Genomic DNA, 24614 nt, shown 5'->3' on the forward strand with positions numbered 1-24614 from the left:
GATGAGCTTGTATTCAATGATTGGACTTCTTTGTCCCAACCAGTACTTAATAGTTCCTGGAATTACACAGGCAAAATCTTCAGCTACATTTAAAATTCTTTCATCCTACTTCAGCCCCAGATATGAATCAAGCACCCTATTTGACTCCAATAAGTAAACCATCTTCCCTCTTTGAAGAACGCCGGGCAAAACATGCCCAAGACCTTCCATGAAAACACTTGGTCAACATTAAGGTCTATGTTTATATCAGGGTCCTCTCGCCGTCCAGACCAAATTTTTTTCTTTATTTCACGAGTAAGTTGGCCATGGAACGATTTTCTATCCTTTAGAGAGTTTTCCGAGGGAATGAACAGCTTTTCGCTGCGAACGAACGGAAAATATCCAGATCCTCTATCGGCCCTGAAGGGTGTCAATTCATCGAAGCATGTGCTATAGCCAACGTAATGAATTTTCAACCTCTCTTGTTGATTTTGTCAACCTCCCTGATCTCAATATTATACAATTTTGTATCTTTCTAGCGTGGATTCGCCTTTCTACGTTAAGTATTTATTGCAAAATCGCTTTGCTTTTTATATTTCCCTCTTTGGTCTGTCCGCCATTTTGAAAATTCGCAACGGAGAGCATGCGCATTATGTAGGGTTAGTGGTCGCGTACACCTGGAACCGAGAAAAAACAAATGTTCGTCGCGCTGGGGAAAGAGTTTGATATGTCTCTGTTCTTATGGATACTTATCACCGAGTGTAGTTGACTTAGTAAAGAGACTAGACAAGAAAAAAGAGATGGTGTGAAGGAAAACGATCTCAGCATTTCCTTCTTTACACTGTGCTTTTCATTGATAATGTAATGTAGAAAATACGCATTTAAGCTTCCGTTCTCTTTTTTTCTCTGAGAAATACTGGCAAGGATAGTCAATCTGGTAAAAAAGCTATCAATGATGTAAGAACGAAAACTGTGATGCAGAGTACAATTGACGACTACACTCGCCGAGTGAAACTCAGGTACACGTGGCCCAAGCTCTCTATGAGACAGAAGCTTCTTACGGGTGTCTAGGCTCTCCTTTGCAACTCTCCAGAGAGAATTTTAAATGACCAGCCTTTTTTAAAGTCCTGCGAACCCGCGGTACGAAGTTCTTGTGAAACCCCGGCCGGAGACAGTTACAACACGGTAGGCCTGGACGCGAGTCAAATCTCTACCCAAAGACCAGCCCCTAGTCGAACATACTAGACCAAGAATGACATTCAGCCACCCGTGGAAAGAAAAAGAGTAGTGGAAATCCCGCGCTTAAAAAGCGTCTATAAGTCTTCGGTAGAACTTGTATGGATCGAATATATTTCGATAAACTTGAAGACAACTATCTGGCCTTCGCGCTGCAGAGTATTGAAAAACTATCGCTATCTACGGAGTAAATATCAACACACAACATAAAATCGTTGCATGATATAATATACTTAAAAGATTATAAAGGAAAAAAATTATTAAAACTTTAGAGTAAGCCCTGCTGTATCGCCATATATCTAGCTTTTCTTTGACATCTGCAACCATTTTGATGCCTTCAAGTAGTTAGACTCCTGTTTTTACGCCAGTTTGGATGAGATACATCGATAAATCAGTAAACTTCCAACAGCAGGTCATATAGTTATTTAAGAATCGTGACCGGCTTTCGTGCTCTTGCAATTTCTAATTAAGTGTCAACATCCATGAATCCGTACTCTGAAACCTGCGTTAAACGTGACCGAGCGCTGCGGTGTATAACTCGGGATCACTTACGACAAGATTGCTCCGTTTTAGGTGTTTTAAAGTTAAATACCTTTAGAAAGCCTCGACTAGAGCTCCTCAAACTACTCGCCAAAAAGGGAAAAACTTGCTATGTTCTTGGTTCAAGAAAATCATACCGACAAACTAAATGCATTTTCCTTTACATATTTCTGAGAATCCTATGTACGTGATAAGTAAAAAAAAACCCCTTCACATGTAAATGCGTACTCATGATCTATAACGATTATTTTTGCTGTCCGCGATTTCAACTTTCACTTGATAATCTTTTCCAAGTTTAAGTATTTTAAACACTTTTGTAAATTTAACGACGACTTCAAGGCAATAAATTTTGTGAAAGGAAAATAGTGTAGCGCGAGTAAACAAAATAAGTTAAAAAGAAACAATTTCTTTGGTCCAATGTTGTACACTCTTCTCATCCACTCAATATTCCTGCCACCCCTCACAGATTTTAAAAATATTTTCCCCCAAAAGGCTTGGAAAAAGGACACAATGGAAGCAACCCTAGTTTGAGCGCTCAAAAATAATGGATATCAGCAGTGAGAAAAACTTTTTCCCTTTGCCTGGTTTTGTTTTCTCTCACAAATTATTATCAGAATTGTTTTTTTATGATCGCTAACAAATTTCTGGGTTCAGTTGGTTTAGTTCAAATATACCTCATCGAGCGCGACTATGATTTAGGAAGTTTCTTGTTCTGTTTAGACATATTCCCGTATGGAATATCATTTTTCAAGAAACGAAGTTTCCTCACAGGTCTCATATTGCCCGTATTCCTATATCCACTATATTAGAAATATAACCAGCAGTAGTTAAATTCAATTACGGTTATAGGGATCTCGATATCTCTATAAAAACTTTTCAAATCCACAGGAACTGGTGAGTCATCTACCACCGTGATATGTTGAGGTGTTTACCAATGGTATTTGTTACTCCATTGGGCTTGAGGTAAGATGATTCAGAGACGCTCGAATGTTGGGTATTTATTTAGGAATAACAAGTCAATTGGATTGGTACTCCTGGCCTCTCAATAATTTTTTTCAGATTAACATTTGTAAATTTAGGGTATACCGCAATATTTTTTCATAGACTCTTGAAGAGAAATTAAGAGTGCGTAACACATTTTTAAATTCTCAATTTCAGTTGTTGCACTTCAAGTGTTTTGACTTGCTCATTCAAAATTGGCTCTCACTTTTTGACCAGGATACATGTGTCACAAAGCTGATTGTTTTTTGTTCTTTTTTTGTTCTTATTTTTTTTCTTTTTTCATCCCTTTGTGCAAAGGAGAGTGATCAGAGGAAAACATATATCTGAACACTAAACTGCATAGAATATTCTTTACTTGATAACTAGACTGGTTAAGAATGAGGGGGAAATCGAAGGTGAACATTCAATACTACAATGATTCCTTTACTAAATTTTCTTACACATTTTTCTTTGATAATCTAATTAGCGAACGAATTTTCCTAAGCCAATAGACGTTTCAAAGAAATTTTTTTCTAGTCCAGGTGTTAATGCAGATTTATTAAGATATTGTTCATAACCGTTTATCATCCAGTTTTAAGACCAGTTCCTATTTAACTTCCACCGAGGCGTTAAAGATACTTTCATGAGCGCGAAAATGTAAGTTTATTCTCAGGCTAATAAAACAGCTTCGCTGTCATCGAATTAGATACCTATCGAATTTGGTTACACAATTGGTCATGAATGAAGTGACATTAACTGTGTTCAAATTTGTCAGTGTCTCGTGAACTGTAGCAGGCAAAATTCCTCAGCACACAAAGCGAGTCGGGTCAAATGACTTTAAAGCTCCATTGATTAGTCTCAGAATCGCATAATTGAATAAAATATCGCATTCTGATTGGTCAACGAAGCGAAGTATTTAGCGTGGAATTGCGAGTTGAAAACGAGGCTAAGTGGTATTGTTTTGCATCTGCGTCAACATAACACATATCGTCAAAGTTTTCCACAATGTCATTTAAAGGTTTTTTTAAAAAACCATTGTCAACTTTTGAAGAGCCAAAAACAAAAAGAAGCGTTTTTGAAAGTGAGTCAGAGGTTCTTCCCTGTTTCGAAATGAACAACAAATTCTTAGAGAAGCATAAAAGCTGGAAAATCCTGTGAACACGGTCCAGAAAATGGCATGCAAATGTTCAACCAAAGACAAAGTAGCAACAACGGAAGAAGTGCCAGGGTCGATTGTCATATATACAGAAGAAGAAATAAATACCTTTCAACGCGATGTTAAACTTTCAGTGCTTGTGCTTGGACACTTTATTTCTTTCAGTTTTGCCACCAAAAGAGGTAAAAGGTGTAAATTATTTTACCTTCTCAAGCAAATGATTCGGAAATTTGAAAAAAGATTTTAAAGATAAACGGCTTTAAACTCAGCGAAATACATCTATTATCCTTGATATAGTGTGAAGCCTGTTTAAAAGTTTGAAAACAAATGTAAAAACAAGCACAGGGAAAACTAAAATCGTCGAAGATTCAAATGTGTACGACTGACCTTGTTTCCTATTCGCTAACGCTATGAAAGTTCCAACAGTTGACTTTGAAATGGCTTTCTGGGGCGCGCGCCCAGGATAAACGAAACAAACAAGATTATAACGGTTTTTTTTCTTATTTTCCTTCTATCATGCGATTCAAAGAAAATTCATTACTTGACGAGGGAATTTCGCGCTAAATTACACTTGAAAACCGATATCGGTTTTCAAGTGCAATTTCACGCGGAATTTCCTCGTCAGGTAATGAATTGTCCTATAGTATTTTTTGATGTGGCAATAAAAATTCAGCCCATAACTAAAAGACCTCGTTTCTGCAAATGCCTTTTGCTAGAAAATCAGATGATAACAGCCGCATGATACCAGTCTACAAATGTATGTAACACTGTCCGCAGCCAGCCGTAAACTTGTGCTTTACTGATAGCACTATAGGTGGGGAAACTAGATCACGAACAAGTCCATTTTCATTCGTATTTATTAACCTAGATTTTCCTGCAGAAAACGCAGGAAATGGCATTTCCGAGACCCTTCATGTAAACATTTTCTGCCCCCAGACCCCTTAGTTTAGATGGTCTTTAGCGCTCGAAATTATCTTCTCGTGCGTTCACCTTAAAAATCTCACGCTTCAACTTCTCGAAGAAATCGGAATCATTTTACAAAGTGATTACTCGGCGAACAATAACGTGCAATAATACCCACCAGCGCTACGCTTAAAAATACAAACTTATCAACAATTTTTCGGCGGTGTGACGGTATCGGCGTAATTCGTAATTTCGTTCTTCCCTACATACGTGCATTGCATGAAGCAACAAGGTTTGTCGGAAGTAATGTATTAGTCGACCCTTAGAAAGCCAATATCACAATGACAACGAGACTTTTTAATATCATAATTCCCCCCGCGGTGGATATTTGATTAGATAAACTAAAAGCAAGGAATTAGACAGGAATACCGAACGTTACGTTTGGCTTTTCGATTTCATTTCGAAATGGCGTGATACCTTTTGCCACAGCTTTCAAGTTAAACCTAGGTTTTTGATGCTTCGTGTCAACCTAAAGACAGGTGTTGAAGAGACTAAATGAACACAATTGTTTATTAATTTGGAACACGTTATCACCTACTAGTCTGTGTTGGTGATTGTCGGTTTGCTTAGTTTAGTTTTTGCGTCTTCTTGACTTTGTCACCTTTGTCACCTTCACAAATAAAGTATTGGTAGCAGTGTCAGAGTGCCCAATGCGCCATGTCATAACATAACTTAGATACAACGCGCGCTCTGATTAATCAAAAATCTACTGTAATTTCCATGTAAAATCAAATAAATCTGAAATATCTTCCCGTCCTGCTGTCAAATGGTGCTACTACTGGCGAATTCCTAAAGTTTAATTTGCTGAAAGCTTTTGGTTTGAAAGAAACGAGGAGAACACTTTGAACGCCAAAAACAACCACAAAAATTTAACTTTTCTAACAATATCAGTGTCACCGATTGTTCTGTTTTAGGCATTTTAAAGTGAAAGACCTTCAGAAACTCTCTACTAAAGCTCCCCAAGCCACTCGCCAAGCTCAGGAAAAACTTGATATGTTCTTGCTCAAGAAAATTGCACCGGAACACTAAATGCATTTTCCCAGTTGTTTGAAGCCCCATTAGCGCTAACTTATGATTACATTTTAACCCGGATATCTTTATTCCTTCATTCTAAAGCCTTTTTGGGATAATTTTCTATATCGCTTTTAGAGTATCCAGTCATCACATTCTTGACAAAAAGAATTCGATTGAATTTTTTTGTAAAGCTTTCAGATCTGAAATCAGTTTCAAACTAATCATGGCTTATCTTAACCCTGCTTTGAACAACCTCGCCCAGTAGATTAAGGAAAAGGGTCTTGGTTAACAGTCAAAGTTGGTTATTGCTCCTGCAAACTTTCTGTGGCCAGTCTCTTCGTCGGTTATAACCCAAGCCCTAATTAAGATGTTGCTATATATGTGTTGAATAGGCACAGTTTAAAATGCGAATTTATGAAGCTGTTAATTAATCAATGGAAAGAGGAAACGAATTTAGCTTACAGCCACCCCGGGTGAGAGTTGTTACCGCGTTGAATACCCTTGGTTTTCAAAACGGCTAATGACGAATACTAATATTTATTATCGACATATCATGAAATCACTGCCCTTTTAAATTGAAATGCACACAACATAATTTGTTAATCTTAGCTTACAGCCAAGCCAGGTGAGTATTGTTGCTGAAAGTGTCTCGTGATAAGTCGTTCAGCTACTTGTTACTCAAGCCCCTGTTTACAATTTCTTTTTCTTTGTGGATATCGATCACGGAACGAATTTTTCGAAACCAATGCTTGTCTCAAAGGACATTTCTAAGTCCAAGTGTTAATGCCGCTTTATTAGGATGTAACCCATAAGATGCGACAGCACCCACGCATCAAAATGCCTACTTTCCTGGTTGGATTCCATGCGTTCCCCTTACACCAATATTAAGAAAGACTCCAAACTTACAGTTTTTCCAGCTTGGTATTGTTACTGAAAACTCCCGATGGTAAATTCCTCAGCTGGTTGTTGTTCAACTGCCTATCAAAAATAAGTTGAATTAATTTTTAGTTTTAATTGTAAGGTATACGACAACAAAGTTCAGAGAATGATAGGCTCGAAAAAACTTGTAACTTCTTTTCTCATACTCTGATATAAGGGCCTAAAATATACAGGTGATTAATATTACATTATATCCGGACATGGATCTTTCACAACGGAATAAAGAGGAAGTTTGTGTGATGCTTCTTTCACGTTCATTGTATGCTATTTTTTTGAGCGATTTGATTCAAACGACTTTTTTTTATATATCTATATCTAAGGTTATGCACATGACAGGACGGATAATGCGTGCACTGTAAGTACCTCCCGTTGTCCCATACGAAGCCTTAGAAAAGTTTTCTAAGGCTTTGTATTGGACGACGGGAGGTACTTACAGTTGCACGCGTTTTCCGTCCTGTCATGCCTTTGCACCCGAAAGCATTATAATAGTTGCAGTTATAAATAAGGTAAAAAAATCAATTTTTGCTGTTTTATCTCACTGTTTTAGTATACACCAAAAGAACTACTCACATCAGTATCGGTGGCTAGTGGTGGATATTTAATTCGCCGTTTTGCAGCTTGGTAAATATCTACCGCGAGCTACCTCCACCTCGCTGAATAGTTGTTAGCTATGAAGGATTTTTAACCCCTGGGGGACGAACTACGGCCACAGCCGTAGAAAATTACATCACCCTATTTTTGTTGCTATTTAAAGCGAGCCCGTGGGGAACTGAGGCTATTTATGCATTAAACCGCTGGATAACAAAATGAGGCTCATTTTCAGCGAAAAGAGCTCTTCGAAACATCGAAATACGAATTTTCCGGAATTTTTTACTCTAGTTGTTGCCGATATCGCGTCTGCCATTTAAATATGGCGTCGCCAAAACATTAGTAAGACATCTGTTTGCGAAAAAGATCGAAATGGCGGCTGCAGAATCGATGGGATTAACTTTTGTGGACGAAGATGACTTGCCTGTAGCATTTCTGCGAATCGCCCACGTGGATTCTGACCATGAAGCGCCTTCCGATGTCGATAGCAGCGATGAAGAGGAAAATAGCGATGAAGAGGAAGAGGAAAGTGATGGAGAAATTGAAAACAGCGATGACGAGGAGCAAAACTACTCCAATATGAGATGGACATCTACTATACAACCCCCAGAAGGCATACATTTTCGCGAAGAGGTTGGTTTGAGGGTAGAAATGGACAATAACAGTAATTGTTTAGATTACTTCCAACTTCTGTTTACTGACGATGTTTATCAGCTGATTATTCGCGACACCAAACGGTTTGAGCATCAAAAACGGCAGCTTGAGGACAATTCCCTGGGTGATCTCCACGATTTTACCCTTCGAGAGCTAAAGGCTTGGCTTGGGCTCACATTGGCAATGGGTCTTGTCAAAAAAAGCAATTTGAAAGCTTACTAGTCAACTGATTCGGTCACCAAAACTCCACTGTTTTCTAGCACCATGTCAAGAGACCGCTACCTTCACATTCTGAGATATCTCTACTTTGTAAATAATTGCAATGCCCCAGACCAGACAGATCCCAACAGGGATAAACTGTGGAAAATTAGACCATTTTTAGATGCTCTTGTGCCCAGATTTACAGCTGTATATGCACCTTCTCAGAATTTATCTCTTGATGAGACACTGATCAAATCCAAGGGCCGTGTTCACTTCAGAGAATTTTTGCCTTTGAAGAGAAGCAGATTTGGGATCAAAGGTTTTGTGATAGCAGATTCAGCATCTGGCTATGTACTTGGTACTTCTATTTACACTGGAAAAGAGGGTCCAGTAGCAAGCAAGGATTTGGCTAAGCGAGTTGTTCTAAAGCTAACAGAGCCTTATTTCAACAAAGGTTACAAATTGTTTGTTGACAACTGGTATACCAGTGTACCTCTCTTTCTAGAACTGGAAAAAAAGGGAATTAGAGCCTGTGGAACAGTGAGGGGAAATAGAAAGTACCTACCTCAGGACATTGTTGACCAGCAATGCGAGCAGGTCAAAAGCCTTGTCAGGGGAAACTCGCTTTTCCGTCAAAGTGGCAACCTCATCTGTGTGACATGGAAGGACCGAAAGCTGGTACATTTACTCTCAACTCTCCCTGAGGGTTTGGGAATTGGACAGATAGAGAGAAGGGTGAAAACACGAGGACAATGGCAAAGGCAGAACATTGCACAGCCACAGTTGATTAACCTGTACAACTCCCATATGGGAGGAGTTGATTTGGGTGATCAACGCATAGCAACTTGCTGCAGGCTTATGAAAGGAAATATTTGGTATTACAAAATTTTCTTTCATATGCTTGAAGTTGCTGTGTTGAATGCCCACATCATGTATAGAAGAGCTGGCCATCCTAGAGTCACCCTTGTCAAATTCAAAGAGAATCTTGTGCGGGAACTGATAGGAGGAAATTCTTTTCGACGGAACAACTTTTCTGGAGGCAATGTAGCAGTACAGGATGTCCGCTTTGACCGCCAGCAGTTTCACCATCCTGTGGCAACTGATACTCACAGAAACTGTAAAATACATATTCAACGAGTGGAAACAGTGTATGAGTCCTCGGTTTGCCAAGTGCGTATGTGTCCAGCACCTTGCTTTGAGCGCTACCACACACTGCAAAGTTATCTTTTTGATGACCCCAGTAGAAATGGTCCCAAGAGACTCAAAGACAGTCATGGCAGACCAAGAAATGGTCCAGGCAGACCACTTCAAAGGAGATCAAGATGATTTTATGTTTCCTTTAATCAAAACATTAATTTACTTATCGAGGTTTAAGGTTGATTCAAGTGAACACTAAAATGATTTTGAGACTACTGACTGACATCAAGTTTGCAACTAAATATGGTTAAAAGAAGAACAGTAGTGTTTTATTTTGTGCTAGGAAAAGTATTCTGTGTATATAGAACTTGATATTGTGTACAGTTATTGTGTTGACAAAGTTTTCACTTCAGTTCTGTTCTCTAATTTGAAGACGGTTGGGGAAAAAAATCTGTTTTATTACCTTTCTGGATTTTTCATATTTTTTCTGTAAGACACATGTATTAGTTCATTGCACCAAATGAAAGTGCAAAATCTCCTCTTTCTAAAAATGTTAGTTTTATTGTTTTCTGCCATATTAAAAAAATTTGGTGGCCTAATTAGTAATGTCATGTCACCAATTGAGTCAAAAAAACCCCACCCCCTCGGTCCCCTAGGGGGACGACAGACTTAAACTCGAACAATTGGTACCCCTACCAGTATTTTTCGATGTAATTTTTATTCTTTTCTTTTCTTTTTTGCTTTTCATTTTTTTGCTATTAAAACGGATACAAAACATCCCGCGTAGTACTACGGAATTTTTAAGTACGTGCATGCATCTGAGTCAGCGGAAACCGAACAAAGAAATAAGAAATGAGATTTATAAATATCCTCGAGATCGCTCAGAAGCTTCTCATCAGCTTACAATAGTTTGGGATGTATAGGCTATCTCGGTTTCCTTAAATTTTCGGTAAATTTCCAACTGCAAGTCATTTAGTTATTTGGGAACCGTGACCGGCAGTCGACCTCAATTTTATGTGTCAACATCCATGGCTCCATAGTCTGTGACCAGCGTTAAGCATCACCGAACGCTAGACATGGGATTTGTGAATCACTCCGGGATCACTTTGCAGTTCCTCATCGACATATGATAATTAGGATTGTGTAGGCTCTCTCAATTTGTTAAATTATCAGAGAAATTTCCAATTCCAATCATTCAGTGGTTTGAGAACTTTGATCGGTTGCCGGTCAGGTAATCAGATTATAGAATACATTTACGTGAAACAAAACCAACTTTACAATGATCGGCAAAATATTGGTTCATTCTAAGCTTAAGTCACAAAATCCGCGAAACCTGCTTTGTGTAATATATTTGCCTTTTTTGAGTCGGCCTCATGCATTCTTTTAAACTTTAAAGATCGTATGCTTGTTAGTTTGTTTTTAATAATCTCAACTTTTGTTTTAAAAAGGACTTCACGTCAATTGTTGCCCATTTCTATATTAGCGCAGTCATTGGAGTGGTTATTTCTTCGTGAATATAATAATTTCGGCGAGAGAAGAAGGAATTTCGTCCATAGAATGTCGTCTGCTGTACGTACTTAGGCAGCCATTTGAAATCCTTGTTTACCCATCACAAACTACGTGATCACACAGCTAAAAAGATCTACTGCTGGGGCTGCTCATTTTATGAAGAAAAATTAACATTTCATGAGACGAGGAGTGGCACATGGGGAGAGGTAGGAACGAGGGTACTGTCCATCAGCTTTAGAGGAAAGACGACATTTCGGTTATTTGAAGATAAAACATTACTTTTGCTCGGTTGCTTTTACATAAATAAAGCAGGGTATAAACTTACAAGTCCGAAAGCAAGGTGTTTTTGCTAAAAATGTCTTGTGGTAATCCCTTCAACTGATTGTTGTCCAACCACCTGATAAGAAATCATTTAAAGGCGGCGTTTAGTATGTTGCATTAATTTAAGGATGGTCAGGAAACACACAAAATGCCTGCAAACAGACGTTAGTGTCAATAAAGCGATGCTTAAAACATTACTTATATGTTCTGTAGATTTGGATTTAGGGCGCCTTTTGAAGAAATATAGCAGGGTATAAACTCACAGGTCCAATAGCGAGGTATTTTTGTTAAAAATGTCTGGATGTATCGTGTTCTATTTTATTTATATTCCCGCATGGATTATAGTTTTTAAAAAAATTAGGTTTCTTCACAGGTCTTACGTTGTTTGTTTTCCTATGTCTACTTTATTACAAATATAATCAGCGGTAGTTAAATTCAATAGTTTTCATAATTGGTAAAAGGTATTTACTGACGCAGTGGAAAACGCTGAAGGAGCGCTCTGATAAACTTCTCAAACTTCCAATTTCCTCAGGTTTTTTTCGCTACACTCACCGTTTTAAGACAAGAAGAATTATGATTAGTTTCGGCATTATATTTCCATTCCATCAATAGAGTTGTCTCGACAAATAAACACCGTTCGGGATTTGCACTCGAAAACATTGTAATCGTTGCAGGAATAAATTAACTAAAATAACATTTGTGTACTATATCGTCTACTGGAGAACCGAGTCATTAAAGAAACAAGAGTGAAAAAGATAGTGTTAGATTCTTGATGCCTTTCGCCGAGCGTGGTGTCCTCGATGAAAAGTTCCCCTCCACGTTAAATGGTCGTAACATCTATATCAACGCAACAGCAGTTCGATCTGGAAATACCTTTGTTGCTTGATTCTGATGGTTAAAGCGAACGATATCTATATCTCAAGACGGCTTTATTGAATTTCGAAAACTAATGTTGTAACTAAGGCTTCATGTTCCTCTTAGCTACATAAAATATTCAGGAAAGATTGATTCGTTAAAAATATTACTCTTCCATAATCTTTCTGACATTTATTACCACATAGAGCAACGGGTAAAATATAGATTTCAGCTCTCTTCGTTTGACCTGACTCCGCGTTGAATTGATGCACGGTGCACAATTATGCTGTGCAACGTCACGTTATTTTCTAGTTTTTCAGGAAATTGCTTTCTTTTAAAGATGCATCTTGCGGCATTTCCCTGTTCTTATGGATACTTATCACCGAAAGACTTGTGAATTGTGAAATTAACCAGTGTTGCTGACTTAGTAAAGAGACTAGACAAAAAAAAAGAGATGGTGTGAAGGAAAACGATCCCAGCATTTCCTTCTTTACACTGTGCTTTTCACTGATAATGTAATGTAGGAAATACGCATTTAAGCTTCCTTTCTTTTTTTTCTCTGAGAAATACTGGCAAGGATAGTCAATCTGGTAAAAAAGCTATCAATGATGTAAGAACGAAAACTGTGATGCAGAGTACAATTGACGACTACACTCGCCGAGTGAAATTCAGGTACATGTGGCCCAAGTTCTCTGTGAGACAGAAGCTTCTTACGGGTGTTTAGGCTCTCCTCTGTAACTCTCCAGAGAGAATTTTAAATGACCAGCCTTTTTTTAAAGCCCTGCGAAACCGCGGTAAGAGGTTTTTGTGAAACCTGGAGACAGTTACAACACGGTAGGCCTGGACGCGAGTCAAATCTCTACCCAAAGACCAGCCCTTAGTCGAACAAACTAGACCAAGAATGACACTCAGCCACCCGTGGAAGGTAAAAGAGTAGTGGAAATCCCGCGCTTATAAAGTGTCTATAAGTCTTCGGTAGAACTTATATGGATCGAATATATTCCGATAAACTAAAAGACAACTATCTGGCCTTCGCGCTGCAGAGTATCGAAAAATTATCGCTATCTACGGAGTAAATAGCAACACACAACATAAAATCGTTGCATGATATAATATACTTAAAAGATTATAAAGGAAAAAAATTATTAAAACTTTAGAGTAAGCCCTGCTGTATCGCCATATATCCAGCTTTTCTTTGACACCTGCAACCATTTTGATGCCTTCTAGTAGTTAGACTCCTGTTTTTACGCCAGTTTGGATGGAATACATCGATAAATCAGTAAACTTTCAACTGCAGGTCATATAGTTATTTAAGAGTCGTGACCGGCATTCGTGCTCTTGCAATTTCTAATTAAGTGTCAACATCCATGGATACGTACTCTGAGACCTGCGTTAAACGTGACCGAGCGCTGAGGTTTATAACTCGGGATCACTTAATTTTAAATTCAGTTTTACGACAAGATTGCTCCGTTTTAGGTGTTTTAAAGTCAAATACCTTTAGAAAGCCTCGACTAGAGCTCCTCAAACTACTCGCCAAGAAGGGAAAAACTTGCTATGTTCTTGGTTCAAGAAAATTGTACCGACAAACTAAAAGCATTTTCCTTTACATGTTTCTAAGAATCCTATGTACATGATAAGTAAAAAAACCCTTCACATGTAAATGCGTACTCAAGATCTATAACAATTCTTTTTGCTGTCCGCGATTTCAACTTTCACTTGATAATTTTTGCCAAGTTTAAGTGTTCTAAACACTTTTGTAAATTTAACGACGACTTCAAGGCAATTTTAATTCAAGCTGAGACAGCTTAAATTAATTTTGTGAAAGAAAAATAGTGTAGCGCGAGTAAACAAAATAAGTTAAAAAGAAACAATTTCTTTGGTCCAATGTTGTACACTCTTCTCATCCACTCAATATTCCTGCCACCCCTCACAGATTTTAAAAATGTTTTCCCCCAAAAGGCTTGGAAAAAGGACACAATGGAAGCAACACTAGTTTGAGCGCTCAAAAATAATGGATATCAGCTGTGAGAAAAACTTTTTCCCTTTGCCTGGTTTTGTTTCCTCTCACAAATTATTATCAGAATTGTTATTTTATGATCGCTAACAAATTTCTGGGTTCAGTTGGTTTAGTTCAAATATACCTCATCGAGCGCGACTATGATTTAGGAAGTTTCTTGTTCTGTTTAGACATATTCCCGCATGGAATATCATTTTTCAAGAAACGAAGTTTCCTCACAGGTCTCATATTGCCCGTATTCCTGTATGTTTCTACTTTATTAGAAATATAACCAGCAGTAGTTAAATTCAATTACGGTTATAGGGAAAAGGATATCTCTATAAAAAAGAACTTTTCAAATCCACAGGAGCTAGTGAGTCATCCACCACCGTGATATATTGAGGTGTTTGTGGTATTTTGTTACTCCACTGAGCTTGAGGTGAGATGATTCAGAGACGCTCGAATGTTGGGTATTTATTTAGGAATAACTGGTCAATTATATTGGTACTCCCTCCTGGCCTCTCAATAATTTTTTCAGATTAACATTTGTAAATTTAGGGTATACCGCAATTTTTTTTTCTTAGACTCTTGAAGAGAAATTAAGTGTGCGTGACACATTTTTAAATTCTCAATTTCAGTTGTTGCACTTCAAGTGTTTTGACTTGCTCATTCAAAATTGGCTCTCACTTTTTGACCAGGCTACATGTGTCACAAAGCTGATTGTTTTTTGTTCTTGTTTTGTTCTTATTTTTTTCTTTTTTCTTCTTCCCTTTGTGCAAAGGAGAGAGATCAGAGGAAAACACATATCTGAACACTGAGCTGAATAGAATATTCTTTACTTGATAGCTAGACTGGTTAAGAATGAGGGGGAAATCGAAGGTGAACATTCAATACTACAATGATTCCTTTACTAAATTTCCTTACACATTTTTCTTTGATAATCTATTTAGCGAACGTATTTTCCGAAGCCAATAGACGTTTCAAAGAAATTTTTTTCTAGTCCAGGTGTTAATGCAGCTTTATTAAGATATTGTTCATAACCGTTTATCATCGACTTTTAAGACCAGTTCCGACTTAACTTCCACCGAGGCGTTAAAGATACTTTCATGAGCGAGAAAATGAAAGTTTATTCTCAGGCTAATAAAACAGCTTGGTTATCATCAAATTGGATACCTATCGAATTTGGTTACACAATTGGTCATGAATGGAGTGACATTAACTGTGTTCAAATTTTTCAGTGTCTCGCGAACTGTAGCAGGCAAAATTCCTCAGCACACAAAGCGAGTCGGGTCGAATGACTTTAAAGCTACACTGATCAGTCTCAGAATCGCATAATTGAAAAAAATATCGCAGTCTGATTGGTCAACGAAGCGAAGTATTTAGCGTGGAATTGCGAGTTGAAAACGAGGCTAAGTGGTATTGTTTTGCATCTGCGTAAACATAACACATATCGTCAAATTGTTAAAAAATTTTCTATAGTGTCATTTTAAGGGTTTTTTTTAAAAACGATTGTCAACTTTTGAAGAGCCAAAAACAAAAAGAAGCGTTTTTGAAAGTGAGTCAGTTTCTTCCCTGTTTCGAAATGAACAACAAATTCTTATAGAGGCATAAAAGCTGGAAAATCCTGTGAACACGGTCCCGAAAATGGCATGCAAATGTTCAACCAAACCAGACAAAGTAGCGACAACGGAAGAAGTGCCAGGGTCGATTGTCATATATACAGAAGAAGAAATAAATACCTTTCATCGCGATGTTAAACTTTCAGCGCTTGTGCTTGGACACTTTATTTCTTTCAGTTTTGCGACCAAAAGAGGTAAAAGGTGTAAATTATTTTCCTTCTCAAGCAAATGATTCGGAAATTTTAAAAAAGATTTTAAAGATAAACGGCTTTTAACTCAGTGAAATACATCTTGATATAGTGTGAAGCCTGTTTAAAAGTTTGAAAACAAATGTAAAAACAAGCACAGGGAAAACTAAAGTCGTCGAAGATTCAAATGTGTACGACTGACCTTGTTTCCTATTCGCTAACGCAATGAAAGTTCCAACAGTTGCCTTTGAAATGACCTTCTAGGGCGCGCCCATGATAAAACCAAACAAGATTATCTGTTTTTTTTTTCTTATTTTCCTTCTGTTATGCGATTCAAAGAAAATTCATTACCTGACGAGGGAATTTCGCGCTAAATTACACTTGAAAACCGATATTGGTTTTCAAGTGCAATTTCACGCGGAATTTCCTCGTCAGGTAATGAATTGTCCCATAGTATTTTTTGATGTGGCAATAAAAATTCAGTCCATAAAAGACCTCGTTTCTGCAAATGCCTTTTGCTAGAAAATCAGATGATAACAGCCGCATGATACCGGTCTACAAATGTATGTAACACTGTCCGCAGCCAGCCGTAAACTTGTGCTTTACTGATAGCACTAGAGGTGGGGAAACTAGATCACGAACAAGTCTATTTTCATTGGTATTTATTAACCTAGATTTTCCTGCAGAAAACGCAGGAAACGGCATTTCCGAGACCCTTCATGTAAATATTTTCTGCCCCCAGACCCCTTAGTTTAGATGGTCTTTAGCGCTCGAAATTATCTTCTCGTGAGTTCACCTTAAAAATCTCACGCTTCAACTTCTCGAAGAAATCGGAATAATTTTACAAAGTGATTACTCGGCGAACAATAACGTGCAATAATACCCACCAGCGCTACGCTTAAAAATACAAACTTATCAACAATTTATCGGCGGTGTGACGGTATCGGCGTAATTCGTAATTTCGTTCTTCCCTACATACGTGCATTGCATGAAGCAACAAGGTTTGTCGGATGTAATGTATTAGTACGACCCTTAGAAAGCCAATATCACAATGACAACGAGACTTTTTAATATCATAATTCCCCCCGCGGTGGATATTTGATTAGAGAAACTAAAAGCAAGGAATTAGACAGGAATACCGAACGTTACGTTTGGCTTTTCGATTTCATTTCGAAATGGCGTGATACTTTTTGCCGCAGCTTTCAAGTTAAACCCAGGTTTTTGATGCTTCGTGTCAACCTAAAGACGGGTGTTGAAGAGACTAAATGAACACAATTGTTTATTAATTTGGAACACGTTATCACCTACTAGTCTTTGTTGGTGATTGTCGTTTTGCTTAGTTTAGTTTTTGAAAAAGACGCCAGCTGATTAGTCATACGATTATCATTATTGTCACTAGTGAAAAAAACCGTGTGGCTTGCTCGCCGCTCCTCTTGACCGACAAATTGCACATTTCTAAGAGCTTAGGCGCATTTTTATTTTAAGAAAGATGGCTTCAAATCAGACTAACCGTTTTCAGAGCCAAGGTTTATCGGTAGAAGAGTTCATAGACGGAGAGAAAATGAGAACACTAAGAAAAAGACTAAACAATATGTTGCTCTGTTCCATGAATTTCTTGTTTTGAAAGGCAAGACGAGGCTATTGAACGAATGACCCCTCAAGCGCTAAACATGTTTAGTTCATTCTAACGGTTCGCAAAAAAGAAGACAACTAGGAATACGAGTCTAATTCCTTAAGGGCATTCTTCGCTAGCTTTTAGCTCCATTTGAAGACAGAAAAAACTATGGACTTTGCATTATGATAGACGAAAAACATCAAAAAAAAAAAAACACGATGTTGCTCTGTTCCATGAATTTCTTGTTTTGAAAGGCAAGACGAGACGAATAGACGAATGACTCCTCAAGCGCTGAACAAGTTTCTCAGCGAGTTCCTTATAACGGTTCGCAAAAAAGAACACAACGAGGAATACGAGCTTAATTCCTTAAGGAACTTATTCGCTAGCTTAGGATTCTTATCAAAGCGAGGTGCCATTTTGAGTCAAACATGGTCGGACACCTTGAAAACAAAGGGCGACACGCAAGCAGTGTACAACAAATTTGACATGAAAGTAATTCTGATGCCTCTTTGAAAAGAAAAAGAAGCTTGAACAATAGACATCGCAAGATCTTTGGCTATGTTACAAAAGAATACTCAATGCACTAGAAGCGCACACATCGAGTTCTGGATGCACTTGAATAGTCTGTTTAACAAATGCAGACGTACAGTTACTTTAATCCCTATCAAATTATTTCAAGACAAACAAAACTTCAAAAGTACAGCCATCCTGCCTCGAAGAAGGACAGATTTTGTCAAGCGTAACAATTTGACAGATCAGTACCTGAATGTTTTTTTTATATTATTAATTAACCACTTGACGTGAATTCTAAGAGGTGAAATTGACATTGACAGCTCGTAGTTGGCAAATGAATTGTTGTTGTTGTTGTTTAAAGGTGCTGTTGTTGTTGTTTAAAGGTGCAATCGGAAATGGATAAAGATGTTCATATGGTGTCTCGAACTTTAGTGGACTACCAGAGACCTAGCTGGTACCTTTTAGGGTGTTTTTCGCTTAAGAAAAAACCTGAAATAAGCATTACTAGGACGAATTTAATGATCTGACTTGAGCATCCAGAGCATATCAAGAAAAGGGTTTTTATTTTTGGGATTTTTCAATTTTTTTGTGTTTAAATTGGTACTTTCTAGAGGTATAGGGATATACACCAATTGCTGCCACTCCCACACGGGTATGACTCAGGTACCTTTTATAATTTTTTAGGGGTCGTTTTCGCAATTCCCAGCGCCCACTCCCGCCCTCTTATGTATAGGAGTCCCCCGGTGAGTGCTGATACGTGCAGCACACTTGAAATTTAGCAAGGAAAAATTTTGATGTGATTTTTTGGTGAAGAGAAAAAAGTTTTGTCAGCGTCTAGTAGCTGGTATAAAAGGACCCTTTACCACCATGTGCATAATTACGCGTCCCGCTAGACGGCGGGAAGCCAACAAAGTGCTCAGACATCAATATATAAAACTCTGTCTCTGTCTGGATTTTTGGTAGCCTATTGACCAATTCCCGATCGAAACCTAACTCTGACGGGACGCGTAATTTTGCACAAGGTAGTAAGTATAGCCTACTTTCCGCAGCCAGGTTGTATGAATTTTTCAGAAGTCTTGAGTACATCTGTGATACACACTTGCCAATCCCTCTATCGGCTTTCGGAATCGACTTAAACCTACCTTTATTATGGCCGGACACTTCTTTAGACGCTCTATATCTACTGTTGGAATCACGACTCCACCCAACACCGAGATTTCATCTATGAGTGGGGTAAATTGTAAAATCATCGATATCTTTTGGCGTCTCGAAGATGCCGGCACCCGACAAAATAATTGAAAACTTGCAACTCCGCAAGTGACTTGAAATGTCTTTTTGACAACTACACAAGGGAACGACTTGAGATATGCAACTTCGGTCTTCTCGATAACTAAACCCACAAGCTCCACTAGCGAACGATTTAAATGAACAGCAAAACTCCATATTATCATGTAAGATCAGACGCTTATACAACAGATCACCTAGATAAATCAGTATGTAGCTTGTCAATCAAATTAACTTTTGTAAACATTCTTTGACTTCCACCAGCAAAGGAATCATTGATGGATCTGGACATTTTAGATTTCTGAATGCAATAATTCCTTGAAGATTTTTCAAGATATCATGCAAAGAGGGAGAAAAGCATCTCTTGGTATTTCGGAGATTGATTCAACTTTGAATATATATATATATCTGTCACGCTTGTCATGTAACTGATATAATAAGATGGAGTAGATGTATGGCCGTGTACATTTCATAGTCGCTAGCAAGTAAATTTTGCTGACTTTGAGTTCGTCTCAAGATAGAACAACACAAATACACAAGGAAATATTTACAGTAACTTTATAACCATGCTTTTGTCTTTCGACATAGGAAAAGTATGTCGGACAAAAGTATTCACAAAAATCTAAATATTTCTTTGCCAGCTTCAGTAATGACGGGGAATTAAGTTTAGATGATAAAACAAAGGATTATGTTAACAGAACTACCGGAGGTCAAGTAAATTCGTTACATGAGGTCACACAACTCGGGTAATATTCACGGTCAAAATTTGCATATTTGAGCGGTCAAACTAAAAAAATTATTTCTCGAAAACTAAAATACATTTTCACGAAAAAACTACACCACAATTATTAGGACATATTGAGCTACCAAACATGAAAGTAGGAGTGGAAGCAAATTTTGGGTGACTTGCCGCTGTTTGTCTGATGCATGTTGACATTTAGCTGTTAATTTTCTTTAAATTGAGTTGCCAAGTTCAAGCACCGAAAAATTTGCAAACCAGATGCGTTCCGAGGCTGTCGATAGAATATTTGCAGCAAAAAAGAAAAAAAAATGGCTAACATGTTTTTTTTTTTCCTTCATTGTTCCAGCAACGTTCGGACCAAATCTCGCGGATTCCTTCTATTCTATATTTAAACAGCAGAGAGCTTTTCCTTTGTTTATATATCATCATCTAAACACGAAGGGAAAGTGGGAGAATTCAAGAAAGTTATGCAAACGTTAGACACAATTAAGGGTTTGCATAGCTTTAGAAAGTATCCAAAAAATTCTTGCCAATTCATGTTCTTGTTTACTTTCTGTAACGAACTTATCCAAGATTTAGAATCAAGCGCGAGTGGACGAACTCCCTTCTCCTAGCATGGAAAATGTAACCCTCCAGTGGCTACCCAACCTTCCTCCCCGCCTCTTCCTTCCACCCTAATCCTAGGAGGCTAGTTAGGTTGAGAACTGATGAACTGGGTGGATACATCGTAAAGTTTGTCTGATTGATGACTAAAAAGCCTAACCTTTGCTATTGATATTATTTTAAAACAATAATACACTTTGTGACTTTGGTGAATATGTCTGATCGTTGCAATGTTGTAACTGTTACAATTATCCCTGTAAGTCTTTCGTTTCCCCTGCTCATTGTCCCTGTACATTGCCTGCATGATTAAAATTAGAAAGAATGGTCGTCACTGTTGACTTACAGCCTTTTCAGCTTGTTATTTTTCATAAATATGTCTTTCGGCAAATTCTCCAACTGGTTGTTCTCCAAGTGCCTGTCGACAAATGACGATAGTTAGTCTTCAGCCGCATTACTGATATAAACGTATTATCATTATCATCAATATATTCAAGTGACAAAAATGTTTTTGGTAAAAGCCCAGGTTGCTCATAGTACAGCAACGTATTTATATTTTCAGGTAAATCTGTCAACTCCATTATTTAGTTTCGCCCGTCAGGTGCATATGTCTTTTAGGACATCCATCCATAAGTAACACATTCGTCAATCCAATATTTTCCACAGAAAATAATTCAATGTCGGCATGGGAAACATGATATTCGAGTTTGTTGAGTGGGTTTTTCCTTAACATTATAAAATAAGGGGAAAACACAAGCAATAGTTTATGCAAAGAGCATTTGAACAATTTGAACAAGCATTAGACAATTTTTGTAATTTTGCCCTTTTTGTAACTGAATTTGCAAATTTCAATCACAAGTTCCCTGTGATGTATGTAGCGAACGATTTTTCCTGAACCGAGCGATTTGATAAAATATCCTTGTTCAAGTGTCGGTTCGGCCTTATCAAAAGCGATAGTCCATAAAAAAGAAGCCAGATCGAAAAGCTGCGGACAGACAGGCCCACTGATTTGGCTCAAATTTTGCATATAAACTTGGTTTTGATCATGGAAGAGATATTTTAGGATTGAAACTATTTTTATGAAAAATTGCGGCTCAAAGCCATTTGGAGACTATCAAGAACATGGAAACGAGGCTGGTTAAGAGAAACTTTTCAATGCCTGGGCTTCCTTTGCTTTCTCATTTTTGTGTCTTCTTTATTATTATCATTATCATTTCTATTATAAAACAAGTGTACAATTCTTCCTCTTTGGTTCGAATAGTAAATTTCGTAGGAAAAAAAAATTAAGTGCTTGAACGCGCTATTCAATTTACTCAGTTTTAGTTGTCTTAATATTCCTGAAGAATACCGTAAGTTCAGAAGCTTGTAGTACTGTTCATATGTCGAGTTAGAACAATTTGATAGTTTCTAAAACAACAGCTGTCAGAGATTATTTGCTACAGTGAGTTCAGGGTAGGGCAACTTCAATGCGCTGCCACATCTCCCAGTAAAATATGGTTTCAGGTGCTTTAAGTCGCTGTCTCTCTAGAAGCGGACCGGTGAATTTCGTTTAAAACAGTCTATCTCTTTCAAACTAGTCCCATGAATCGGTCTTAGTCCGAAATAGTGAAAGCTTAATTTTTCCCGTGCGAAAATCCGTTCTGCGCTCGTAGGCCTATTTTTTGATTAACTCTCATAAATGGCTCGTTTTTCACAAAATTCTTGTTTGAAGAACTTTTATGCTTCGCATATTTAGATCGATCATTAATAAGAACAAATCCCGTAATTTTTCATTTTTCAATGGTTTTTGACACTGAAAATTATTTTTTCGCTTAACACCTATTTCCCTCTGCTGCTATAACCGTAAACATGCAACTTTCAATCTCGCCTCTGCTTAAAAGTCCAACTTGTTCCCGATGACATTTTTATTCAGAATAATTAAAATAAGAGAGAGGGGTATGTAAATTGGAAAACATATTGTGATTTCGGTTAGATTTTTTTAGCAGAGCAGGCTCATTTTCGAAAATTACAAGCAACACTTCACAAAGAGCGGACTTAACTACATATCAAATTTACGTATACAACTTATGGTGGATGCCTGAATTGAGCACTTTGAAGCTTCTTTATGCTTGTAGATGCCATAAAACAGCATTTAGAGGGGAAAATTCTCAATTCCATTCGCCGAAAGTTGACTCTTCGCCCTAAGCGATCTATTGTTTTTTTTATCACTCAGAGCTCAAATGAAAAATGCAGGAAATGGCACTTTCGAGACGCCAGATTTAAAATCTTCTGTAAAAGCATGCTCCTAGATTCATTACTTTGGACGGCCTTCGGCGCTCGGTGTTATCTTCTCGTGCGTTCACCTTAAAAATCTTACGCTACACCTGGAGAATGTCAACTTCTCGAAGAAATCGGAATAAATTTACAATTAGATGAACAATAACGTACAATAATATCCACCAGCGCTACGCTCAAAAATACAAACGTATGAACAATTCATCAGCGGAGTGACGGTGGCGACGTTATTCGTAATTTCATTCATCGCTACATACGTGCATTGCATGTGGCCACAAAGTTTGTTGGATGTGATATATATTACTACGACCCTTATAAAACCACTATCACACTGACAACGACGCATTTTTTAAGAAAGATGGCTTCAAATCAGACTAACCGTTTTCAGAGCCTAAATTTATCAGTGGAGGAGTTCATAGACGGACAGGAAAATGAAAACACCAAGAAAAAGACTAAACGATATGTTGTTGTGTTCCATGAATTTCTTGTTTTGAAAGGCGGGACGAGGCAAATGAACTAATGACCCCTCAAGCGAGTTCCTTATAACGGTTCGCAAAAAAGAAGACAACTAGGAATACGAGCCTAATTCCTTAAGGGCATTCTACGCTAGCTTTGAGCGCCATTCGAAGAAAAATGAACTATGGACCGTCTTATGAAAGACGTCCAGTTCGAGCAAACTCGGAAAGCGCTTCAGTCAAAGCAAAGGGATCTAAAACGGAAAGGCATAGGCAACAAGCCTAATGCTTCTGCTGCTTTGTGAGGAAGATATTCAAGTTTTGTTTGAAAAAGATCTCTTGGGAAGTTCCACGGTAGAAGCGCTTTTAAACACGGTATCGTTCAACAATACAATCCATTTTGGTATACTAGGTTGCAAGAAGCACAGAGAAATGTGTTCAAGGGGAGACTTTGTCAAAACTTCCACAGAGAAGGAGTACCTCGGATTCAATGAAACAGAAACCAAAACTCGTTCAGGAAACGATCCACGGAATGTAAGAGCCATTGCACCGAAAACTTTTGCCATGCCGAACAACCAGAAATGTCCAGTAAAGGCCTACAAAGTCTACGCAGAAAGCGACCGGCGGAAATGAAAACCGACGATGCACCGTTTTCCTTTGGCAGTAAATAATGTAAAATCTGGAAACAACGACTTGCTGCCAATTGATATTATGCAACTGTCAGGACACAAAAACGTTCAAAGTATCACTAGCTACTTTACCGTCTCACAGAAACAACAGTTGAATATGTCTCACACTCTCACTGGAACGTTTGACTCGCCATTTTTTAGTGAGCAATGGAATCAGATGGCCGCTTGCATTAATACGAAATTTAGAGGAAAGAGGAAGACTCTTATTCACAGACTTCAGAAAACTAGTTTGTTTTTAAAACACAAATATGGCACGATTAGTCTATCATTTCCCACAAAAAAATTATGGGTCTGTTAATTAAACAGAGTTAGCTATTGTTCAACAAAGCCGCGTTCTAAGTTATTCTAAATGTGGCTAATCTTAGAATATCAACTTTAGTAATTATGGAGAGCGTAAATAAGGCATAAAACGCGGACTAGAAAATCATTTATCTGCCCAAAATAATGCATTTACAAACAGGTTAGGTGACGACAGTCAAAGGAATAAAGTTTGGTAAATAGACTGTCAGTTAATAAAAAAAAGTATATTAGTTATTTAATTATTTTGTTCACTCCTTCAGATAAAG

At 37.8% G+C, this 24614-nt stretch overlaps 2 protein-coding genes and 1 long non-coding RNA gene across 3 annotated transcripts in view; 1 reads left to right on the forward strand and 2 right to left on the reverse strand.

The window, feature by feature from the left end:
* Nucleotides 1–24614, reverse strand: part of LOC149052305 (uncharacterized) — a 65259-nt gene that overhangs the window by 33051 nt on the left and 7594 nt on the right. The gene's annotated exons all lie outside the window — the stretch shown is intronic.
* Nucleotides 1–24614, reverse strand: part of LOC149052307 (uncharacterized) — a 104935-nt gene that overhangs the window by 16192 nt on the left and 64129 nt on the right. The window contains exon 11 of the mRNA XM_089192742.1: nt 6776–6847. Within this exon, the coding sequence (XP_089048868.1) occupies nt 6776–6847 (72 nt within the window). The remainder of the gene's footprint in view (nt 1–6775; nt 6848–24614) is intronic.
* LOC149052308 (uncharacterized) lies at nt 7615–8272 on the forward strand. Its single transcript, XM_089200505.1, has one exon. It carries the CDS (start codon nt 7769–7771, stop codon nt 8270–8272), a length of 504 nt encoding a protein of 167 aa, XP_089056631.1. The 5' UTR covers nt 7615–7768.

This window comes from Pocillopora damicornis, chromosome 1 (assembly GCF_964200805.1).
Source record: "Pocillopora damicornis chromosome 1, jaPocDami1.2, whole genome shotgun sequence".
NCBI classification, from domain to species: Eukaryota; Metazoa; Cnidaria; class Anthozoa; order Scleractinia; family Pocilloporidae; genus Pocillopora; species Pocillopora damicornis.

What these genes read in the sequence shown, in the direction of transcription:
- LOC149052308 (XM_089200505.1), top strand. Translation starts at nt 7,769, where the DNA reads ATGGCGGCTGCAGAATCGATGGGATTAACTTTTGTGGACGAAGATGAC.